This window comes from Vipera ursinii (genome assembly GCF_947247035.1).
Source record: "Vipera ursinii genome assembly, chromosome: 4".
Lineage (NCBI taxonomy): Eukaryota > Metazoa > Chordata > Lepidosauria > Squamata > Viperidae > Vipera > Vipera ursinii.
The window spans coordinates 118317442-118341797 of NC_139514.1; the positions used below are offsets into that span (position 1 = coordinate 118317442).

The 24356-nt window shown below is 42.9% G+C and overlaps 1 protein-coding gene across 2 annotated transcripts in view; it reads left to right on the forward strand.

Annotated features, from left to right (window-relative positions):
• The window catches only part of FGFRL1 (fibroblast growth factor receptor like 1), a 139642-nt gene that overhangs the window by 55200 nt on the left and 60086 nt on the right, over positions 1–24356 (forward strand). For both annotated transcript variants that reach the window (XM_083362336.1, XM_083362337.1), the window contains exon 3: positions 13755–14027. In XM_083362336.1, coding sequence (XP_083218462.1) covers positions 13755–14027 — 273 coding nt within the window. The remainder of the gene's footprint in view (positions 1–13754; positions 14028–24356) is intronic.

Sequence of the window (24356 nt, forward strand, 5' to 3'; positions counted from 1 at the left end):
AACAGAATCTACCAGTTGGAGGTTTGATTTGGTCATTGGCCAGTGCCGTTGGCCAGCAGCAACATCAACAAAAGAGATAAATTGGGAGGCGAATCCCTACAACCTGCATGGAGAGCCAGCTGTCCACGTTCCTGACTGTCTGCTAGATTACACAACCCAGATTAAGAAGAGATTTATTTAGAAGCAACTTTCAAAATAACCCTGAAATCTTGTTTCAAAGAAGCAGAAACAGAATTTTTAAACAGGTTCACATTTGGCTTCCGTCTGGGTGTAGCCAACGTGAAACTCTCTTAACAAATTCACTTTCAAGTGCACGCAAACTATAGTTTGAACACTTTGGGGAAAGGTTTGGAGAAGGCCATTTCACCCAGGTTTCTGGGCCTGTACTGCGCTTCTGCAAAGATTTGATCTCTTTGCAAGTGCACTGAATCTTTCCATGGGGCTAGCAGCCCTCCTACCCCCTGGACAATGGGAGAACCTAAAAAATGGCTGCTGGATTTTACCTGGTTCCCTCTTGGTCCTTGTTGCTTTCCGTAATGACAGATTTTCAATCGGTCTGCCTGCAGGAAGGAGCTGGGAACGATGGGACAAGGAACCCAAATGTTTTGGCTACAGGAAGCCATGGGAACATCCCAAAGTAGGTACAAGGGTGAAATTGTTACCTCTGAGAAGCCACCCGTCTCATGCTCCAGAAAAAAAAGTCTACAACAAGGTCTCCATCCTTGGCAGCCTGAAGACCTGTGGCTGGTTGTTGGGGAATTCTGGGAGTTGAAGTCCACCAGTCTTAAAATTTCAAGATTGGAGACCTCTCCTTTACAAAGCAGGCTTTGGATTAGGAGGGGCTGAGTGGATTGTTCGAAGCCCTGGCTTTGTCCACTCTTCCTCCTAGGTGGAATCTGCTCTAGGGTTGAGCAAGCCTACGGGAGGTATCTGACATTTGTAAATCCAGCTCTCTCGTGGACCCTTCCAGTACTCTGTTGGCAGGATTAGAGTCGCAGTCCAGTTCTCCACACATATGTGAAAAGTGTGATTGAGTCAGCAGAGTGACCTTGAAGACAACTCAGAGAAGTTCTTGCTATGGTCCTCGTGAAGGTTCTCCAGGAATGGAAAGAATACTAAAGGAGGGCACTGAATAAAGATGAGGAAGCTTCTCCTTGCCTATTCCTGCCTGCTAATCCCCCCCTAGGGACGCAGTGGCTCACTGGGTTAAGACACTGAGCTTGTCAATCAGAAGGTCGGCAGTTTGGTGGGTCGAATCCCGAGTGCCGCGTAGCAGAGTGAGCGCCTGTTACTCGTCCCAGCTTCTGCCAACCTAGCAGTTCGAAAGCATGTAAAAATGCAAGTAGAAAAATAGGGACCACTCCGGTGGGAAGGTAACAGCGTTCCGTGCGCCTTTGGCGTCTAGTCATGCCGGCCACATGACCATGGAGACGTCCTCGGACAAGTGCTGGCTCTTTGGCTTTGAAACGGAGATGAGCACCGGCCCCTAGAGTCGGAAAAGACTAGCATGCACATGCAGGGGAACCTTTACCTTTACCTTTTTAATCCCCCCCTGCTGGGGATTATTAAGCCTCTAACTAGGTAAAACCAAAGTTTACCATCCTTCAAGATACGTGGACTTCAACCTCTCCCAGACAGAATTAGACCGCAGGCTTCAACTTCTGGGTGTTGAGGTCCACATATCTTAAAAGTTGCCAAGTTTGGGAAACTTTCCTAGACCCTTTTCTCCCTCACCCTTTTGGGAAGTTCTGGATCCAGTGGTGGGATTCAGCTGGTTCGCACCCGGTAGCTAATATTTTTGTTGCCCAGTCCCAGCGCGGACCTCCGGAAGCAGCCTCCGTGCAGAGAACCGGTTGTCCCCCTGTTTGAATCCCACCCCTGTCTGGATCCCTCAGCCAAAGTCTTGCTGCCACTGTGAGTAATTCAAGAGACCAAGCTAGGGAGACTGAGGCAGCTGATTCTCGCATGACCAATCCCGCACAGCCAGCCAGGCAGCAAGCGAGTGAGCGAGCAAGCGGATGTGAGTGTTTCTTTGTCTGTTGTCAAGTTTGTCCGCGAAGCAGTTAGAAGGCCAGTTTCAACTCATTCTTAGATTTCCAGATGGAGTTTTGGGTTGTTGTTTTTTTTTAAGTTCTTTGTTACAAACTTCCCCTGCCTCCTTCAGAAGAGGAGCTCCAGGGACTTCGCATTGCTAGACTGTGAGGTAACTCAGCTCCCGTTAAGCGCTATTCCAGTTTTGCCGGTGTCTCTCCTCCGTTCATCAGGTAGGCCTATATCCTGCCCAGTGCAGGGACCTGGTGGAGTTGCCTTTTGGGCTGGCAGACGCAGAGTTCAAGGAAATGGGGGTGTTTCTCAGGCGCCTTTTTATTTATTTTATTTTATTAAATTTATATACCGCCCTATTCCCGTAGGACTTTTTGGGATCCGATGGGAAACTTGGATGGGTCTTCCAGTCCCCAACGTTGCCCAACTTGGCCCATTCTTGCCTTGTCACACCAAGAGCGCTGTTCAAGTTGTCCGACGTGGACCTGAAATTTCCTTCCTTATCTGAGAATCCTCCAAACGAATTCAAAGGAATTTAAACATCTGAGATGTTTAAAATCCCATGAGTTGGAATAGGAGTTCCAAAAGGGAGCTAGTAATTTTGGAATTAATTGACTTTCTCTCTTTTCTCTCTTCCCCTCTTCCTCTCTCTCTCTCTCTCTGTCTCTCTTCCCCTTTTCCTCTCTCTCCCCCTCCCTCTCCCCTCCCTCTCCCTCTCTTTCTCTGTCTCTCCTCCCTCTCCCTCTATTCCTCTCTCTTTCCCTCTATTCCTCTCTCTCTCTCCCCCTCTCCCTCCTTCTCCCCCCCTCTCTCTCTTTCTCTGTCTCTCTCTCCCTCTCCTTCTATTCCTTTCTCTCCCTCTATTCCTTTCTATCCCTCCCTCCCTCCCTCTCCCCTCTCTTTCTCTCTTCCCCCTCTCTCCCTTTCCCTCTATTCCTCTCTCTTTCCCTCTATTCCTTTCTCTCTCTCCGTCTCCCTCTCTCTTCCTCTCTCTTTCTCTGTCTCTCTCTCCATCTTTTATTCCTTTCTCTCTCCCTCTATTCCTTTCTCTCCCTCTCCCTCCCTTTCTCCCTCTCTCCCTCCCTCTCCCTCCCCCCTCTCCCTCTCCCTCTATTCCTCTCTCTTTACCTCTATTCCTTTCTGTCTCTCCCTCTCCCTCTCTCTCTCCCTCTCCTTCTATTCCTCTCCCTCTCCCTCTATTCCTCTCTCCCTCCCTCTCTCTCCCTCTCTCTTTCTCTCTCTCCCCCTCCCCCCCTTTCCTTTCTCTCTCTCTCCTCCCTCTCTCCCCCCTCTCTCCAGTAGCTAGAGAGCAGAGAACACATCGTGGCTAATATCGACACTTCTGAGTTGAGGTTGTTGTGGAAATGGCCAGAGAGGACATCTCCCCTTTAGTGACCTTGTCTGAATTTGCAAGTAGAGAAAAGAGATCCGCAAATAGAAAAATAGATTCTATTGGATTCAACAGCTCTTCACGCAAGAGGCAGAAGGAGCCTTTTGCAGGACGTTCTGATCTGGTTCCTCTTTATTTGCCACAGATCTTGTTACTGCGTGGGAATTTGAAGCACATTAACAACATGCAAAAACTAATTGGAATCACATCCCTGCTCATGTCCCCCCTAATCGGTTGGTTTTCCCTTTGGAGAGAGAACGGTGACACTGCAAATGGGGAGGTCGCAAAGCATTTAAAGATAGCTGCTTCTGCCTCTTCTAACAAGCTTGCATTGGAAGGCCAGCACAAACAGTGGGTTCTAGGCCTGGTTTGTTTGGATGGAACCAAGTCAGAGGCCTGGGTTTGGATTCCCCATGAAATAAACCAGAAGGAGCTTCTGTGGTTTAAGGCTTAGCCATCCCTGTTCCTGGGAGAATCAAGCAAACATAGCCAACCAAGAAGTGATTGGACAACCGTTTGTCTGAAATGGTATAGGGTTTTCCTGTTTGAGCAAGGGGTTGGACTAGAAGACCTCCAAGGTCCCTTCCAACTCTTGTTATTCTGTTATTCGGGTTGTTCTGTTATTGTGTGAAGAATGAAAAGGGAATTCAGGAGACTTTGGTTTAGCAAGCTGTCTGAATGCAACCAACCGATTCCAGTAATAATTTGTTGTCTCTTTATGTGCTTACTTCACGAAGCATTTTATCCAGCACCTGATTGTTGAATTAAAATTTAATGAAACCTTGCAATGGTGGAAACCTAGCTCAATGGAGAACACCTGCTTTACGGCGGTGAACGTTTCAGTTCAGCCATTGAATAATTACAATTAAATTTGGTCCCCAATTCAATATTTCCAAGCATTGTTTGGCATTGCACAAACACAGAAGCGCTGTGCTGCTTTAATGAAGAGTTAAATGACTCTCCCTTGTGAACTGTGAAACAGGTCATCCCAAACCTTTTCAAAATGTCCACAACTCAAATGGACATCCTCTTTGCAGGCTCCTGAATGCATACAGAAGTCTTGCCAAAAGGGGAAGGAAAAAAAAAGGTTTTAATATCCAAGAATTAGTTTAGCCCAGCGTCATAATAGTCCTAGATTAATTTACCTCCATTTTTTTTCTTTCTTTCCAGGAAAGGTATCCCCCTGTGGAATTTCCGCTCTTGTTGTTAGGCTGAATGTTTGTGTAAAAAGCACTTGGAACTCAATCAGGGCTAAACGGTCTCCTAGGATGTGGGTCAGTAATTGTGTGAGGGGGTCCTGTGTGAATTGCCCGCCAGATAATAGCTCCTTTGCTGCAAAAATAACAAGGCTGAATTGAAACAATTGTTGATAGCCGGAACAATAAAACAAGGCCAGTGTGCATTCTGGAATGTGTGGGGAGGTAAAGTACTTAACCTTCAATTTTAGCGTGTTACTAAACTGCGTCCCTCCGTTCAAGTCTCTATCAAACCTCGTAGATCTGAAGACGTTTCCTGCAACATCGTAAAATTGCATTTTTATATCCTGGTCCGCTCGCACAGGCTGGGGCTGCGTGAACTCTCGAATTGGGTTCATAGGATGTGTGAGGCGTTGTGTATTTTCTGAAAGGAGAAGGAGGCAGATGCCCAAGCCGATAAAATTGATTTAAAAGAACTTTTCTGGGGAGGAAAAAAAAATGTCTAGCAGAGCTGGGTTTTGTTTTAATCTTTTTCGTGGTGAAATAGCCACATTTTGCCGGCGGACTCGTTGCGTTTGCCGTTTCAACTGGAGTGGCGATGGTTTCAAAAAAACACCACCCCTGTGTTTGTTGTTTGGCATGAGTGATTGCGAAGGATGAGAACTGGTCTTTTGCAGGAAGCAGCCCTTTCACAAAAGGTCCTGGGAAAGCCTCTTCTGACCGTCTCATGTTCAGACTCGGCCAAAAGAAAGTGTCCAGCTTTTTGTTTGTTTGTTGTTGATGTTGTTCCTTCACCTTGTTTTGGGATTGCACCGCAAACTTGAGAATAATCCATTTTATTTCCCAAAGGACCAGGAGACAAGACAAGAAACAATAGATGGAAGCAACCTTAGAACTAGGAGGAATTTCCTGACAGTGAGAACAATTAATCAGTGGAGCAATTTGCTTCCAGAAGTTGTGAATGCTCCAACACTGGAAGTTTTTTAGAAGAGACTGGACAGCCCTTTTTCTGAAGGTCTCCTGGCTGAGCAGGGGGCTGGACTAGAAGACCTCCAAGGTCCCTTTCAACTGTGTTACTCTTATGTTCTAAGGCTCTCTCCATCCCAGCAAATAATCCATGGGAGAAGAGAAGGTCCCTGTGGATCAGAACGTTAAGGTGGAAAGCAGAGCTTGGAATTTGCAGATATTTCCTGGACAACCTTGTCACATCACCTTCTGTTTATTCAGAAATTCAGAAAAAGTTCAACAATCCCCAAAGGATTGGTCAACGAAAGGAAAATGGGGAGGAACAGAAACGTGGAATAGAGCGGTGGCAAAGTTAATTCACAATTGCAACCATTCCATCTGACCCTTCACCTCTTCTGCTGCTTTCTTCGTGCTATTCTGGATCCGTAGAATTTACATCTGGTTTCTGCTACCATTTTAGATCTGAAAAGACTGGAACCCCCTCCTAGGAAGTTTTCTTGAAAGAAACCAGAGAAGGATCACCAGGTGGTGTCCTTTGTGAGTTGTGAGCTATTGGAGAAGGGTGAAGGCCTTTTGTAAGCCATCCATTAAATGTATGGGACAACAGATGATTCATTTACCGCCCCGTGTGATGGATGGTGTGGTCCGGAAACAGAAAGTCAGGGACAAGTCATCTTAAGCATTGATTTCAGCAGCAAAGGACCTTTATATGTGCTTGGTGTGCTCCACGGAAGTTCTCCAGATGATCTCTTAGTCTGCAAATTAAGCACCTTTTTAAAAAACGATGTTCTATTGATCCAATTGCCTGTATTAATCTAATTGAAAATGTGATGCTTATGAGTTATTCTCACGATCCCAAAGGGAGACTATGCTTTTCCTTTCTTTACCTCCTTCCTCCATTTCTCTCTCCCTCCTTTTTCTTCCTTTCTCCCTCTCCCTCCCTCCCTCCCTCCTTTTGCTTCTCCCTTGCTCCTCCCTCTCTCCCTCCCTCCCCCACCTGCTGATTTTTTTTAATCATATTTTTTTCCAATGTTTTGTCAGGAAACTCATGTGCCCTGGTTCTCCAACTCTTATGAGCAGCCCGTAATTTCTCCCTTAACATTCCGCAGAACCCTTCTGCATCTTGTCTTCCTTCCCTTGAGTCTTTCTCCTTCTGCCTGCTACGGCAACATGCAGGCAGGTTTTTAGGTCCGGGAAATAGTTCCTGCTCTCAGAATCTCTGGTATGGCGCCCTGCTATTGTCATAAGTCAAGGACACTCAGAATGCAGTGGAGTTTTGGCATTATGGTAAATCAGGAAAGTTTAGAGAATTTCAGGGCATTTCTTGATATGTCTTTACAATTGGATTTGTAAAATAGAATGGGGGGCAGGGAGACTAAGGATTTATTTTAATCATACCTGGAGTAGAAATTAGATTTTTGTTACTAATTGACTGGTGGTAATATAAGGCAAAGGGACGCGGTGGCTCAGTGGGTTAGGACGCTGAGCTTGTCGATCAGAAGGTCAGCAGTTTGGCGGGTCGAATCCCGAGTGCCGCGTAACAGAGTGAGCACCTGTTACTCGTCCCAGCTTCTGCCAACCTAGCAGTTCGAAAGCACGTAAAAAATGCAAGTAGAAAAATAGGGACCACTCCGGTGGGAAGGTAACAGCGTTCCGTGCGCCTTTGGCATCTAGTCATGCCGGCCACATGACCACGGAGACGTCCTCGGACAAGCGCTGGCTCTTCGGCTTTGAAACGGAGATGAGCACCGGCCCCTAGAGTCGGAAACGACTAGCATGCATGTGCGGGGGAACCTTTACCTTTACCTTTTTAATATAAGGCAAGGACATTCAGGTGCAGCAGGGGTCTTCAAAGTTGACCCTTTTATGACTTGTGGACTTCAACTCCCAGAATTCCTCAGCCAGCCCTGAAGTTGAAGTCATAAAAGGGCCAAGTTTGGAGACCCCTAAGCTACACCATTAACTGAGGAGGAAAGAGCACCAATGATTGATGTTCTTCCCACATGTACCTGTTGGCCAACTTGGTTGGAGAGAGATTGAGCCTTGTTGGCCCCAGATGTTCTTTGCGATCTGTAGATTCATACTCAGACACGTATGTATCTACAAGGAACATTACAGATACTGGCATTTGATGTTGAGACAAGCTGGGGTCCATGATGTCACGATGCATCTGTAATTTCCTCAATGTTGTGATAACCTGTAGATGTCTATCGTTAGATGCGACAATTCAGTGTATTTCAGTGTAAAGTGAGAAGGCAAGGTGGAAAAATTGTAGTTGTGTTTACTTAGCTTGTGAGTATTGGGAGAGGGAAATATTGGTGGAACACAGAATCACAGGACTGGATGGGACCTTGGAGGTCATCTAGACCAACCCCCTGCTTAAGCAAGAGATCCTGTAACATTCCAGACAAATGGTTGTCCAGTCTCTTCTTGAAAGCCTCCAGGGATTGAGTACCCACCACTTCTGGAGGTAAACCTTGTGAAAAACACCTTCATCCTGTAATTTAATCCAGGGGTCCCCAATCTCCAGGCCAAGGACTGCCTCCATGGCACGCCAGTAGCTGGTCCATGCAAACGAGCAAAATCTGATGCAGGAAGCGTGTGAAACCCTATCCCTGTCTCCATGGAACCGATCCCCGGTGGCCAGAAGACAGCTGATATGGTTCGTTGTCTTTTACAGTTTTAGACCCTGCAGCTTTAAAGCAGTTTTCTCTCTTTAGTGGCACATTATTTGCAAAGCATGCATCAAAATGGAGGCCCAGTCATGCTATTGCCAGTGCCATCTTGATTTTTTTTTACCTTCTTGCCGTAGATACTTCTAACTGTATGTTCCTCAGACTCTCTCTTGATATCACCAGGACCTACGCAAAGCTGTCAGACCCAATTCAGAAAGTCAGAAAGAGATGGAACTATTTTTCAGAGGCCTTATTTAAGTTGGAAAGCATTTAGTTTCCAGTTCACGGCAAAATAATAATAATAATAATAATAATGGTTTTTTTGGGATAGATTTTGCTGCTAGGTGCTCCGTAGATGGAATAAAAATCCTTCATTTGATTTAAAAATATACTTTCTGTTTCCTTGGCCTTCATATAGCCACAGTGAGCACAGGTGTGTTTTGCTATGAATAGGGTGGCCATTTGATCTGATCTTAAGCTCAAAATTGGTTTGCGTTTAAGCCGTTTTTAAAAAAAAACTATAAATGGTTTATATTATGTCTTAAAAGTTCTGTTTGATTTGATTGGGGATTATTATGCTTTATTTTATTTTTATGAGTCTTGCCCACCCACCACAAAATATATAATTAAATTTATTGGCTGCCCCACCTCGTTTTGAAATAACTCTGGGCAGTTACAGCATAAAAAACATCAAAATCATTCCCCCCCCCCCGCCTTTTCTTACTTTTTGGAGACTCCAAAGATAATAGAAATGAAAACGTAGAATGGATCCGGCATCCTTTGTGTATGTGTGACATTATTACTTAAATATGAACTTCTCCATAGAACTGACTAAAATAGATATAAATAAATGAGCCCAATGTGATTTTATAAGCTGTCACCAACTTTCAGGATAGGTTCAAGATATTACTACAGTAAAGTGTATTTATCTGTAAATTTTGATTGGTTTTGATTGGCACAGAACATAGAACACCATCAGAGTTGGAAGGGACCTTGGAGGTCTTCTAGTCCAACCCCCTGCTCAGGCAGGAGACCTTATACCATTTTAGACAAATGGCTGTCCAGTCTCTTCTTAAAAACCTCCAGTGTTGGAGTACCCACAAAGACAAGCCATCCCACTGATTGATTGTCAGGAATTTTTTGCTTAGTTCTAGGTTTCTTCTCTCTTTGATTGGTTTCCATCCGTTGCTTCTTCTCCTGCCTTCAGGGGCTTTGGAGAATAGCTTGACTCCCTCTTCTTTGGGGCAGCCCCTGAGATACTGGAACCCTGTTATCATGTCCCCACTCGCCCTTCTCTTTATTAAACTGGACATACCCAATTCCTGCCACTGTTCTTCATCTGAAGTATAGATGAGGAACATCAGTTAAATAATAATTGAAAGAGACGTTCCTTTGAAATACCGTAGGACTTAACGAGTTGATCCTGACAGCTGGGAAACTTTGTTCTGCTATTGACCCATGATTGTTCTCATTTGATTTCAGAATTCTCCTCATGTCAAGATTTTTGCCTTTTTTAACATGCATTTTTAAAGAAAGGTGTCCCAAATGAAGTGGCTAGATCCAGTGGGTGAGAAACCGGGAAAGACATCTGTACGCTTTTAATATTTCAGCATAGAATGCAGCTAATTTCCCCCATCTGTGGCAGAAGAGCAGAAACTAAATTCAAGATGGGTCAGCTGTTCTTTCTGACAGGTGGATTTTTGTTCCTCCTCTTTTTAAATAACCAGACTATGCAAGTATTCCAGTTGTAGTCCCAAGTAAGGGAAATAAATCAGTCCATTTGTCTGCTTCTCTTTAAGCCGAGCCATTGAAACCATTTTTAATTATCCTAAACCTTTGCTTATTATGTTCTGTCAAATTTATGCTAGCTTGCAAGTTGCTTACCCTTCTACTGGGTATCTTCCCCCCCCAAGACAAAGCAAGCAGGAAATTCTGTTGTAGGAGCCTTATCAATGTCCATCAAGATGGAAGTGAAATATTTGTGCTCCTTATTGTCACTTGGAATACAATAAAGGCAGAACAAAGCCGCAAATTCCTTACATAGGTTTCAGGTGGCTCTCCAATTTATAGGCGTTGAAAACCAATGTGAATCTGGTTTCCACTGGGGGATTAAGGAGGGCATCACAATTAAAGAGTGTACATTGGGGTTTACAACTGATTCCTAGCCATGGATGGTGGGAGGCAGGGAGTAAGGAAGGAGAAATTGTTAATGTCACTTTGAAAAGGGTTTCTTGTAAATGAGGCAATGTAGTTACTTACAGAGAAGATGATTAGGGGACTGGAAGTTAAAACAAATGATAAATGGTTGCAAGACTTGGGTATGTCTAGTTGAATGCAGACAAGGACTAGGGGTGGCATGATAGCAGTCTTCCAATATTTGAGGGGCTGCCACAAAAGAGACCAGGGTGTGGGGTGTGGGTGGGTATCAAGCTATTCTCCAAAGCACCAAAAGGCAAGACAAGAAGCAATGGTTGGAAACTAATCAAGGAGAGAAGCCACCTAGGACTAAGGAGAAATTTCCTGACAATGAGAACAATCAATCAGTGGGATGGTTTGCCTTCAGAGGTTGTGGGTGCTCCATCACTGGATGTTTTTAAGAAGAAACTGGCAGCCATTTGTCCAGAATGGTGTGTCGGGGTTGGACTAGAAGACCTCCAAGGTCCCTTTCAACTTCATTATTCTTTTATTAAGTCCATGACTATGTTGATGTGAAGACCAAAATTTCATGTATAGGTAGTCCTCGCTTGGCCATCATGGAATGGTCAGTTATTGCAGGGGTCTTCAAACTTGGCTGCTTTAAGACTTGTGGACTTCAATTCCCAGAATTCCTCAGCCTGCCATGGCTGGCTGAGGAATTTTGGGAATTGAAGTCCACAAGTCTTAAAGCAACCAGGTTTGAAGACCCCTGAGTTATTGAGTCTTAGAGCTGATGATTTATTTTCTATCAGAAAGATATAAACTGCCAGTTATTATTTGATCAGCCCACTCTACATCTTTTTACGTGAAATGAACGTGTTGCACAACACCACCTTGGTGTTTGAAGTCATTCTGACATACTTTCATAATGGTTTGTTTGTTCATCAATCCCATCTGGATCCTATGAATGAGGTTGCAGGCAAACCATGAACAAAAATACGTTGTTTTGCTGCTAGTAACATAATTGTTTCAAACAATTGGTAGTATGTGGCCATGAAGGTGTCTGTTTTCTTGGATGTTGGGGTGCCAATTGAGGCCGAGGAAGACCCTTTAACTTCCATTTCTAACCTGGCCAACATGATCAGTGCTTCTAAGTGGCCCATATGAAATTTGAATCCATTTACCAGTCTAACAGCTGCTATGTGAGGTTAAGAATGCTGAAAGTAGCTTGGAATAAGTTGGGACAGTCTTCTACAAGCAGTCCTCGACTTACAACAATTCATTTAGTGACTGTAGAAAGTTACAACGGCGCTGGAAAAAATGACTTATGACTGTTTTTCACACTTACAACCGTTGCTGCATACCCAGGGTCATGGGATCAGAATTCGGATGCTTGGCAAGTGGTCAAGGTTTAATGATTTAACAGCTAAACAGCTTATGTAAAGATGTAATGTAATGTGGATGATGCCATAATAGGAATGACTCAGCAAGTGTGTGTATCCCTTTAAGAGTCTGAATATAAAAGGGAAGTTTTTTTGCTGGAGTCTTTCTCTTGTCCGTTGTAGTTGCTGTGTATTGGAGTTTGCTGAATGACCACGTGTATGCATCTTGCTTCTAGTGTATATCTGTAGATAGTGTGGAATGCAAACCACATTTAAATTACAAACCACTGTTTACTGTGTTTACTCCTGGGCTACCTCAGAGCAATAAAACTCTGTGTGCTGTGACAAGTTCTTATTTGTGACAAGTTCTTATTTGTGACGGTTGCCGCATCCCAAGGTCACGGGATCTCCTTTCGCGACCTTCTGACAAGTAAAGTCAATGGTGCATGTAGATTCACTTAACGGCCGTGTACCCTAATTTAACAACCGCAGTGATTCCCTTCACCACCGTGGCAAGGAAGGTCGTAAAATGGGCCAAAAATGTACTTAACAAATTTCTCACTCAGCTCAATTGTAGTCGTAAGTCGAGGTCTTATCTAGACCTCATCTTTCCAGAGCTAATGGTGGAGCTTCATTTCAGCCAAAAGAAGGAGGCACTTGGACGTCCCCCCTCAAATCCTGGCTTCTGGCGTTTATACCGAGGTGCCTTATCCACACATGCCCCACATTGTGAGCCAACCGTTTCTTCCTCCGCAATGACCAAAGTATCCATAGGGCCTCTGAAGGTTACAGGTCTACTTCAAGACCATGGTTCCAAAAGTGCTTTTTTTTTTCTCCCCAAAAGGCAACTGGACTTTTTTGGTGTTTTTTTCCTTTTGAAAACTTTGCAAACTTCTTTGCAATCATCCGGTCTGATTCAGGCGTCTCTGAAAATACAGATAAACCCCCAAATGGCCTCAATGATGCTCGGAGAGCTAATTGACCTTAAAAAGTGCTGACAACCAGGAGACTGTGAAGAATATAAATTCTGTTTCCATTGCTAGAAATAGAAGTATTGTCATATCTAGAAAGAGAAGATTGGTAATTAGAGCAGAGGTCTTCAAACTCTGGCCCTTTTATGACTGGTGGACTTCAGTTCCCAGAATTCCTCAGCCAGCACGGCTGGCTGAGGAATTCTGGGAGTTGAAGTCCACCAGTCATAAAAGGGCCAAGTTTGAGGACCCCTGAATTAGAATATTAGATTTTGGTATGAGAAGGGAAAAGGAAAATGCCAAGAGTTTGAATAAGGGAAGCTTTTGGTTACCCAAATATAACTTACTTTGAAATTATAAAGAATAGAGACATTTTAAATACTGAGGGGAAATTATTATTTTTTTTAAAAAACTGAAAACAGGATACTGATTGAACATATGGATATTATGGGCAAATGCAATTAAGATATGTTTTGGTTAGAAAAGTTATCTAAAACTGACATTGTTGATATTATGAGAAAAATGTAACAAAGATGTTGATACTCAATTGTAGACTTATTAATAGCAATAAGAATTGGAGTTGCCTAGTGGGAAAACAGATGCTATCGGAAGAGGAAACATTGGATGGTGTAATACTGGATCTAGATTCAAGAAGTTAATATAGACAACTAAATTACTAATGGACCCAGACAATAATAAAGAATATAAATGCTTCCATTCTCCACCAGTTAGTTAGAACCAGAGAAGCTTCTTGGATGAGAAGTGAAATGTTTTCAAAGGAAAAACCAAGACAGCCCAAGGCACTTTTGGGACAATCACGACCTGGATGATGGAGAACCTCCATAGAGATTCGGAATCATAGCTTCAAAGTCCCTCATCAGAAATGACCGATTTCCATGCTTATGTAATCCGTGTAAAACATCTCATCCTTGTTGTACCTTCTACTTCTAGCCCATCACCAAATAACGTATCAATTTCCTTCTTCTTTCTTCCAGGCCCACCCAGAATTGCCGACAAAGTGATCCACCGGCAATCTGTGAGGTTAGGAAGAACCATCAAGCTTTTGTGTCCGGTCGAAGGTGACCCACCGCCCCTGACGATGTGGACAAAAGACGGGCGGACCATCCACAGTGGGTGGACGAGGTTCCGCGTCCTTCAACAAGGCCTGAAAATCAAGGAAGTGGAAAGTGAGGACGCGGGAACCTATATCTGCAAAGCCACCAACGGTTTTGGCAGCATGAACGTGAACTATACCCTGATTGTGATTGGTGAGTCGAGAGAAAGTTCAGTTCAGCCTGCTCCGTACAGGGAGAGATTGGCCTGTGATATTTCCAGTCTGTGAATAATCTACCAGCCTCTAGTCAAACTCGTTTGTCCCAAGGTTTGTGGCGGTGGGGGGGGTGTGTGTTGCACATCCCCCTACTGCTGTCGGTTGGTCAAGATAAGATTAGCCAAGGCTGGGGCCAAAGGGTAGGAATAAACAGTCGGGATGGAGACACAGATCCCTGTGAGTTCCATGCCGGAAAAAAGTTGGGTGATAAGGAGAAGTAGCCCCAGTCTTTGCGGTCTCTGCGCAGACAACACGGTGCCTCTTTACTCAATCTTTACTCAGTCTCCACAGCAAGGACACATGATTCCTGGTATCATCAGAAATAACAGTAGGTGCTGGAATTATTTACCAACCTGGCAGGAAGCCTAAATGTTTTGTGTTCCTATCAGAGTTTTTTTTTTTTTTAAAAGGAGAACGCACTCTGTGTCCCGTCATAAGATGCAGAGTTGGAAAAAAAGAAATAGGTGGTGGGTTTTGTCTTTCACTACACAGCGTTCTCTTTATCACGCTTTTCTTGGAGCCCATAAAACAAATCACTCAAATAAGCAGGGCTATCTATCCACTCCCTCAATTTCCACCCTGCCCTCAAAGCTGGAGTAACTTTTGTGGTAAGTTCTCCAGCTCAGGTTTCCTTGATTACAGCCAACGGCCTTTTGCCTTCTGTGGTCAAAGCTGACATCCATTCTCCTACTTTGGCTTCAGATTCCTTCTGTTATGATTTTAGGTCTTAAATCCCAGAATTTTTTTGCTGCTCTGTTTAGGGGGGCAGGGGGTAGCATGATCTGCAAGCAAAAACGTGAACTGGGCTAAAAAGAGAGCAGAATTTCTTCTGGTGGTAGAGAGCTTGATAGACTTTGTGGTTTACCACAAGACTCGAGATACTAATTATAGTAGAGAGACTGGTCTCCTATTTAATCAGAATTAACATTCTTTGGATTAAGGACAAGAGTCTGTTATCCTGCAAAATTACCTATCTTCCCTTAAAAAAACAAGCGTCCACAAAAATCTGCAACTTATATTTAAAATAATCCACTTAAGTCCTTTGCTTTGGCAGGTACTGAGTGTTCTTTTATCGTCACCATTTTTTTTTAAAAAAAAAAATCACTGGTCGTTCAGCAGTGGCTTATTGAAGGCGAATTGGCATCCTAAAACCTGCCTGCATTTATAGTAATTGATCAACGTTAGAGGACAACAATCAAATCAAGACCTTGTTTTGAAGGTCTTTTGTTTCTAATACTTTAATGAATGGAGAAAATCTGAAAAGCAGGATTTTTAAAAAATAAGATAGGATGGCTAGGCTAGGATGAGATGAGTTGAGATGACTTTTATTGCATTTTTTACTCTTGAGCACACCGGCCCACTTAAAAAATGTTGCCTGCTCTCAAAAGAATGTACATATCTACCCATACCCACACAGAACACACATGTACATATACATTTGTGTTTGTGTGTGTGTGTGTGTGTGTGTGTGTGTGTGTGTGTGTGTGTGTGTTGGAACGGACCTTGGAGGTCATCTAGTCCAAACCCCTGCTTAGGCAGGAAACCCTATTCCATTTCAGACAAATGGCTGTCCAGTCTCTTCTTAAAAACTTCCAGTATAGGAGCATTCACAGCTTCTGGAGGCAGGTTGTTCCACTGGTTAATTGTTCTCACTGTCAGGAAGTTTCTCCTTAGTTCCAGGCTGCTTCTCTCCTTGACTAGTTCCCATCCGTTGCTTCTTGTCCCGCCTTCAGGGGCTTTGGGGAATAGCTTGACTGCCTCTTCTTTGGGGCAGCCCCTGAGATACTGGAACTCTGCTATCCTGTCACTCCTCGTCCTTTTCTTCATTTAACTAGACATACCCAATTCCAGCAACCGTTCCTTATATGTTTTAGCCTCCAGTCCCCTGATCACCCTTGTTGCTCTTCTCTGTACTCTTTTTAGAGTCTCAACATCTTTTTTACATCATTGTGACCAAAACTAGATGACATATTCCAAGTGTGGCCTGACCAAGGCGTTGTAAAGTGGTATTAATATATAATATATAAAAATAAATATCAATCACTGTCCATTTTGAATACCTAGCGGAAAAAAGAGTCTTGAGAGTGAAGGCTGATATTATACAGTACAAAGCTGTTACAGAATCTAATTGTTCTGCTTTGGATACCACGGAGCCCCCTCCCAGAAGGTAACAAGGAAAACAGGTCGTGAAGAGGATGTGTAGTGTCCCAGATAATCTTACGGGCCCTGCTCAAGCATCGCTTATGGGCCACGTCCTGGATGGGAGGGAGGGAACTGCCAATGATCTTTTCTGCTGTCCTCACCACTCTCTGCACCCCCTTCCCATCCGAAGCAGGGATGCTTCCAAACCAGACTGTAATGCAATATGACAGGATGCTCTCGATCGTCCCTCTGTAGAAAGTGGTGAGGGAAGGAAGACGTGCTTTTCTCATGCAACAGAGAAAAGACAGGCACTGTTGAGGGACGAATGTATGATAATGCATTGTCTCTTAGTGGGTATCAAAACGTATTCTTTCATTTTTCACGTAGCGTTCTTCCCTTTGAATAAGACTTCTCTTTTATTGATTACGGTAGCGAAAATGAATGCAAGCTGAAGTTAGAGAAAGAGGAGAGAATGGAAAGAAATAATTAAAAGTGCAGGAAGAAAAGAAAAAGAGAAGAAAAATAAAAAGAAACAGAATAATAGCGGAAGATGAAAGGAATATCTAAAGAGGTGATTCCCAATCTTTATCACGACAAGTGTAGATAAATTGAGTAATTCTTCGGCATATATTTGTCACCCTTCTTGATGCCCAACTACACAAACAGAGTGGTGGAGGAGTGTTTTTAAGGGATTGCGTAGATTGTTACACAGATTTTGCATCAGGTGTGATGTGCTGTTGGGTGCAGAAAAGAAAAACGGCATGTTTTCCATATTAATTAATTTTCAATAGGAAATAAAAATCGAGAACCTCAGACTGGCAGGAAGGAAATTCAAAAGTCACATTACAAAGTGTGACTTCTCAGAAGGGCTAAGTAGAAGTTTGGAACCAACTTTCAGCAGAAACTTTAAATGGGCTTGGGATAAACACATGCCCATCATCCGGCAATAAGTAAATATAGAATAAAAATTGTAATAGAATAAAAAACAACAATGAATTAAAAAGAAAAACATAAAAGAAACCTCACAAGGGCAGACTTGATGGTTGTTGTTTTTTTCCTGCTGTCAGTTTTCTAGCTTTCTAGGTTGCCCCATTTCTGAAAAAGGGAAAATTTAATTAATTGCCTGTAGCACCCCGTTCTGTTTTTCATGTGCAGGTTGTCCTTGACTTACAACCATTTGTTTGTTCTGAGTTGTGATGGCATGGAACAGGTGACTTGTGACTGACCACAACTGTTGCAGCATCCCCGTGGCCAGGTGATCAAAATTCAGAGGCTTGGCAACTGGCATGGACCTATGACAGTTGCAGCGTCTCCTGGGGTCATGTGATCGCAAATCCCCTCTCTGAGGGAGTTGAAGAAGTATGAAATCTGAATAATAAACAAATAAATCTCCATTTGTGAACTTCCAGCTGCCTTCCAACAGGCAAAGTCACCGGGGGAAGCCAGATTCATTTAACAGCCATGGATTCACTTAACAGCCATGGATTCACTTAACAGCCATGTGATCCACTTAGCAACTTGTGATCCACTAGCAACCTGTGATTCACTTAAAAGCATTTGATTCACTTAACAGCCGAGTGATTCACTTAAGAACTGTGGCAAAAGTGGTTGTAAAATCAGGCACAACCACTGCCTCACTTAGCAACTGAAGTTCCAGTCCCAAATGTGGACGTAAGTCAAGGACTGCTTGCAGGAGGCAAGCAGCCTCTTAGATGTGGCCGCTGGCCCTATTAACGTCCTGTGTTTGTTTGAGTGTTAAAGTAAAGCTTCCATTCGTGGATGCGTTTCTTTTCCTTTCTTTGTCTCTCACTAATTCTTTTTCTCACGCACTAGGTTTGTTTGATTTTCTGACTTGTTTCACAGCACAACTTACCAACACTTGGTTTGTTTGCCAACAAAAACCTCTTCCTTTGAATCCATTTCTTCTCTCTCCCCCACTGCTTCCCTTTCTTTCAGTTCTAATATGGGAGTTTAGTTAAAAAGGTGATAACACCTGTTGGCAATTTAAAGGAAATGAAAAGCTGTATTTTTTTTTCCATGGATACAAGCATGAAATTCATACATCTAGGTACATGTCTGCAGTTTCGTCAGCATATTCCATTCTGTGGTAGACAAATGCAAAGCAGAAATCCTGCCCGGGTAAATTTAGACCCCTGAAAGACATATGGAGATGTTTAACCCACAATTCCTTGCAGATGTTATGTGACTGCCATTACATTTATGCCTGCATAATTATATTTATTATTAGCATTACTTTAAAAGAAAGAAAAACAAGGCTCTCAAATAGTCTTGACATCTGAGGAAGAGTTGGACCGAGTCCATATAAGGGGAGTCCTTCCCATTTAGTGATCGAAATCAAATCGCGGTCTAAGCTAAACCCCTTTCTGAATTGGCTGATCAGAGCGCCCCACGCCCGTCAGTCAAAACAGATGTTGTCAACAGAAGTTGTGTTTGAGAGGCAGAAAACGTACTTTTGGTGGGGATGATGGCCTATCTCAGTGTTTTTCAACCTGAGAATAACTTAGAATGTGAAGGATGTGTGTATATTATGTATGTTTTTACTCGTGAGCAGTGTGCAGCGTGGACAGCATTAATTTTGTTGTGAGATGCGCAACAAAAATAAAGATATTCTACTTAAGATGTGTGGACTTTCAGCTCCTGGTCAACACAAAGTACACACACCTTAGGCAGAAAGCCCCAAAGAACTGAAAGGCACCAAAAGACAGCATCTATCGGTATTGTTGTGTTATCTTTTTATTTTTATTTTTGAGGAGCAAATGCAGCCAATGACTTAAAAAAACTTGAACAATACAATGAATTTAACCAATTGTCTATGGAGACTCACCGTCATCCAGATCCTGGTTGTTCCAAAGTTGCTTTTTCAGCAGGCAACTGGTCTTTCTTGTTTTCTCTTTGAAGACGTTTCGCTTCTCATCCCAGAAGCTTCTCATCCCAGAAGGGAAGGATTTATACTCCTTGCAGACAGCTGGTCATATAAATCCTTCCGTTCCCCACCATTCGGTGAGAGCCAAGGAAGCTTCTTGGATGAGAAGTGAAACATCTTCAAAGAAAAACAAGGAAGTCCAGTTGCCTCCTGAAAAAGCACCTGTGGGACAGTGGGCCCATTGAAGTACCCTGAATTGTCTAACACTTGCTGAAAATTCCACTTAAATAGATGGAAAATGTTGGCCTCTCTCTTTCTCTCTTCCCACATCTTAAAAATCATCTCTCTTAGGATGTCTGTTTCCTGTTATATATTTCTTAGTGCAATGTTTTCCAACCTGGGCAACTTTAAGAAATGTGGACTTCAACTCCCAGAATTCTCCAGTCAGATCATAGTCATGTGATCAAAATTCAACTGACTCGTATTTATGATGGTTGCAAGTGTCCTTGCTGACAAATAAAGTCAATGGGGAAGCCAGATTCCCTTAACATCTGTGTTGCTAACTTAATAACTGCAGTGATTCACTTAAGAACTGTGGCAAGAAAGGTCGTAAAATGAGGCAAAACCCATTTAACAAATGTCTCAGTTAGCAATTTTGGGTCCATGATAGTCATACGTTGACTGCTCATTCTTTCATTATTGATGGTTGACTGTAAAACTAGCCATCATTCTGATATTTTCATTGTCAGTTCCAAGCCTGGTTTTTCTACCTGCTGCCTCAAGTTTGGTCTCCTTTATATTTAATTTTAGTCTCATTTTTTTTCCACGATGCTCCTTGACTTTTATTATTAGGTTGTTGCATTTTTGCTATTGAGTTAGTGTCATCAGCTTTCAAGTCATTTTTCATGCAGATTTCAGCTTATGGTTTCAACAGTATGTGAAGAATTATCCTTTGAATCCCCTTTCTAAAAAAAAAAAAGATTTCAGAATTTTTTTCCATCCCAATAAAAATGATATGTTTATATAAAGGACAGTCTTGCCCAGTCTACTTATTTTACATTAATCTGCATTTTTAAATGTGCTGTGAATGTTTACATTACATCACTGCAAATAACAGCCTCAAAAAGTCCACTTTCGCTATCAAAAGCTCCAGTTTCTTGTTGATGTGTGAGCAGCTCAAGGCATATAAAAAGATTTCTTTGTTCCAAACACTTCACCTTACAACTTAAGCTGCTGCTTCTTTCTTTAAATAAGAGCATGACCTTTTAGCCTATTAATTATGATAGATTTATTATATATTAACATGGAGATTGTGCTGTGTTCATTACATCATGGACGCGCCACCATGACAGGACCATAGCTTATTTCTCTTGTTGGCTTCATAGCTTTTGGGTGTCCTTCTGTTATGATTTGTGCATATGACTTCGCAGCTGTACAACTCCGGGGTTGAGAAATCAAAATGTTGAAAGGAGGGAGCTTCATCAGTCAAACTGAATCATCCATAACATGCCAGCTTTCTTTGGCTGCATGAGGTAGGAGAAGATATCCATCCATCCATCCATCCATCCATCCATCCATCCATCCGTCTTCTCCTTCGAAGTAAGCAGAATAATATAATAATAACTCACCACAGCAGGGAACAGCATGCATTGTTTCCTATTCCTTCCAAGGCTTTTTGCTTTTGCCCAGATAAACCTTGGATTCTATGATTCTGCAAAGAATATTGGAACAAGAGCCCAAAGGAGCTTTTTTTTCCCCAAAAGGCAATTGGATGGACTTCCTTGGTTTCTTTCCTTGAAAACATTTTGCTTCTCATTCAAGAAGCTTCTTTAGCTCTTGAGTTCTGGATGAGATAGAGAAATGTTTTCAAAGGAAAAAAAAACCCCAAGAAAGTCCAGTTGCCTTTTGTAAAAGCCCCTTTGGGACAACCATTTATTTATTTATTTATTATATTTTTATACCGCCCTTCTCCCGAAGGACTCAGGGCGGTGTACAGGGCAATAAATATAAAAATGAAATACAAAAGTTAAAAAACAATTAAATATTATGCCCGAATATAAAACAGTAATTAAAAGAAACCATGACCTTGGATGACCAAGGAATCTCCTTAGACATTGGAATAAGACAGGGGTAGGCAACCTTGGCTCTTTTATGACTCGTGGACTTCAACTCCCAGAATTCCTGAGCCGGCATGGCTCAGCTTGGAAACCTCTCCCTTTCCCCTCAGCACGGCTGGCTCAGGAATTCTGGGAGTTGAAGTCCACGAGTCATAAAAGAGCCAAGGTGGCCTACCCCTGGAATAAGAGAACAATCTGAGCCAGGGGTCTTCAAACTTGGCCCTTTTATGACTTGTGGACTTCAACTCTCAGAATTCCTCAGCCAGCCTCCATTTTGTTTGTTAGATTTAAGACAGGGGTCTTCCAACTTGGCCTTTTTATGACTTGTGGACTTCAACTCCCAGAATTGGAGTTGAAGTCCACAAGTCCCATAAAAGGGCCAGGTTGGAAGACCCCTGATCTATGCTATTAGAGAAGGAAGCCAACCCTTTCTTTCATGTGAACAGTACTGTCCTGGTTCTTGTTTCGATGTTGTGACACAGCACTGTGGTACAAGAAGAAGCCGAAGAGTGCAACAGTGAGGCGATTCATATTTTTTTACTTCATGGCCAACAAACTGAATCAAACTAAGTCAGTAATAAAAAGGGATTTTTACTTCCATTCTAAGGCGCCTTTCTATTTTCTCACCTTCTATCTTAAATGCAGATTTCGGCAGGGTTGTTTTTTTTCCTTCTCCTTTTGGAAAATACGCTTCCATGACCGGGAAAAGCATGATTTACAATTTGCGGGTCCTAGTTTGGTTCATAGTCTGTGTGTGAGAAGGAGGGCAGTACGTTTAGGAAAGGATTGGGGTTGAGAGAGAAAGGAAATGCAGTCCTCAGCTTATAACTGTAATTGAGTCCAACACTTCTGTTGTTAAATGAGACAGTTGTTAAGAGAGTTTTGCCCCATTTTACGACCTTTCTCACCACACTGGTTAAGGGGATCACTGCCGTTGTTACATTGGTAACGTAATTGTTAAGGGAATCTGGCTTCCCCATTGTCAGAAAGTCGCAAAAGGGGATCACTTGATCCCTGGGACACTGCAGCCGTCACAAGTACATGCCAGTTGCAAGCATCTGAATTTTAATCACTTGACCATGAGTGTGTTGTAATGGTTGTGTGAAAATAGCCATAGGTCGCCTTTTTCACTGCCACTGTAACTTACTAAACAGACGGTTTGTAAATTGAGGACTATCTGGATGCTCATTCACCTTGATTTAGTCCTACCTGGCTGCCTGGAGGTCTCTGTGGATGTTGTTATCCGAGTGGAATTTATCACCAAAGGGTCTGCTTGTTTCGATGCTGTTTGCTGGCTGCTTCAAGCCTGCTTTCCGGAGTGAAAGCTAAAAATGCTGTTGGTCCAAATTAAGACTTCGATAAACGTCACTGTGTGTTTAGTATTTTAGGAGCGTCTCTCTCTCTCTCTCTCTTTCCCCCTACAAAATAGCTAGCTGAGTGTGAGGTTTAATGGGCATTTGGCAGGTTGATTTAAGGACGCCTCCTTTCAAGTTGGTGCTGGCCTAGTTCACCCGAACGGGACAGTGAAAGGAACCATCTGGAATTCATTCAAGGAGCCGATTCCAAGTAGACTTTAAATGTATGCCGATTTCCTTAGTCCTGGCTTTCCTCAGGCTAGCAAGCTGAACTGATCTTGTCATGTAGGATAGAACTAATGATAAAAGCACAGCCAATGTAGACGGTTCCGTCTCCTCCTTCTGCTCCTCCTCCTCCTTCCCCCCTTCCTCCTTTGTGGAAAATATAATATACAAACTTGCCTATAACTTTATCAATGAATCAGCCAATCCGATTGATTTATTCATTCATTTGTTCCATGCTGCTAAAGACAAAGCAGATGATTCTTACTGGGTTACAATCAGTAATTTGCAAATAAAACAGTGTCCACTGGATATAAAATCCAAAATAAATCACACTCTAGTCTGTCTGTCTGTCTGTCTGTCTGTCTGTCTGTCTCTCTCTCTCTCTCTCTCTCTCTCTCTCTCTCTCTCTCTCTCTCTCTATATATATATATATATATATATATATATATATATATATATATATATATATATGGGGACGTGGTGGCTCAGTGGGTTAGGACGCTGAGCTTGTCGATCAGAAGGTCGGCAGTTTGGCGGTTCGAATCCCGAGTGCCGCGTAACAGTGAGCACCTGTTACTCGTCCCAGCTTCTGCCAACCTAGCAGTTCGAAAGCACGTAAAAATGCAAGTAGAAAAATAGGGACCACTACAGTGGGAAGGTAACAGCGTTCTGTGCGCCTTTGGCGTCTAGTCATGAAGGCCAAGTGACCACGGAGACGTCCTTGGACAAGCGCTGGCTCTTCGGCTTTGAAACAGAGATCAGCACCGGCCCCTAGAGTCGGAAACGACTAGCACGCATGTGCGGGGGAACCTTTACCTTTATATATATATATATATATATATATATATATATATATATATATATATATATATATATATATATATATATATATGTGTGTGTGTGTGTGTGTGTGTGTGTGTGTGTGTGTGTGTGTGTGTGTATGTATGTTTCTGTGTGTGTGTGTGTGTGTGTGTGTTCTAAAAAGGTGGTCTTCCCCTGTTTAATTGTCCTCACGGTCAGGAAATTTCTCCTTAGTTCTTGGTCTGCCTTCAGGGACTTTGGAGCAGGGTCCCCAACCCCCGGTCCATGCCAGAACGTGGGCCATGCAAACGAGCGAATCCCCCTTCCGGTCTGTGGAAAATCCTTTCTCTGTGGAACGGTCCCCGGTGCCCCAAAGGTTGGGGGCTGCTGCTTTAGAGAATAGGTTGCCCCCCTCTTCTTTATCAACGTTGAAGGCATAGCAGATCTTTATGAAAGTGAACCCTGGGCCTACTCAGACAAGCAAACCGGATCTGCAAAAAGAAATATCCTGACCTTCTCTCATAACAGATTAGCTTTCAAGTATTCCTTTTTGAACGAGCAATGAGACACACAGGCAAATTATGGCTTTCAATAAAAACCAGGAGGATTGTGGGGAGGGGGGACCAGAGGTGGGGGAGGGAAAAGGAATGCAAGGTCAAGAGATGAGGCTGTTTTTACAAAAGCTCAGTTTGGGCTAAATTATGTTTTTGGACTCTATCTCTTGCTGAAAAGATAAGCTTATG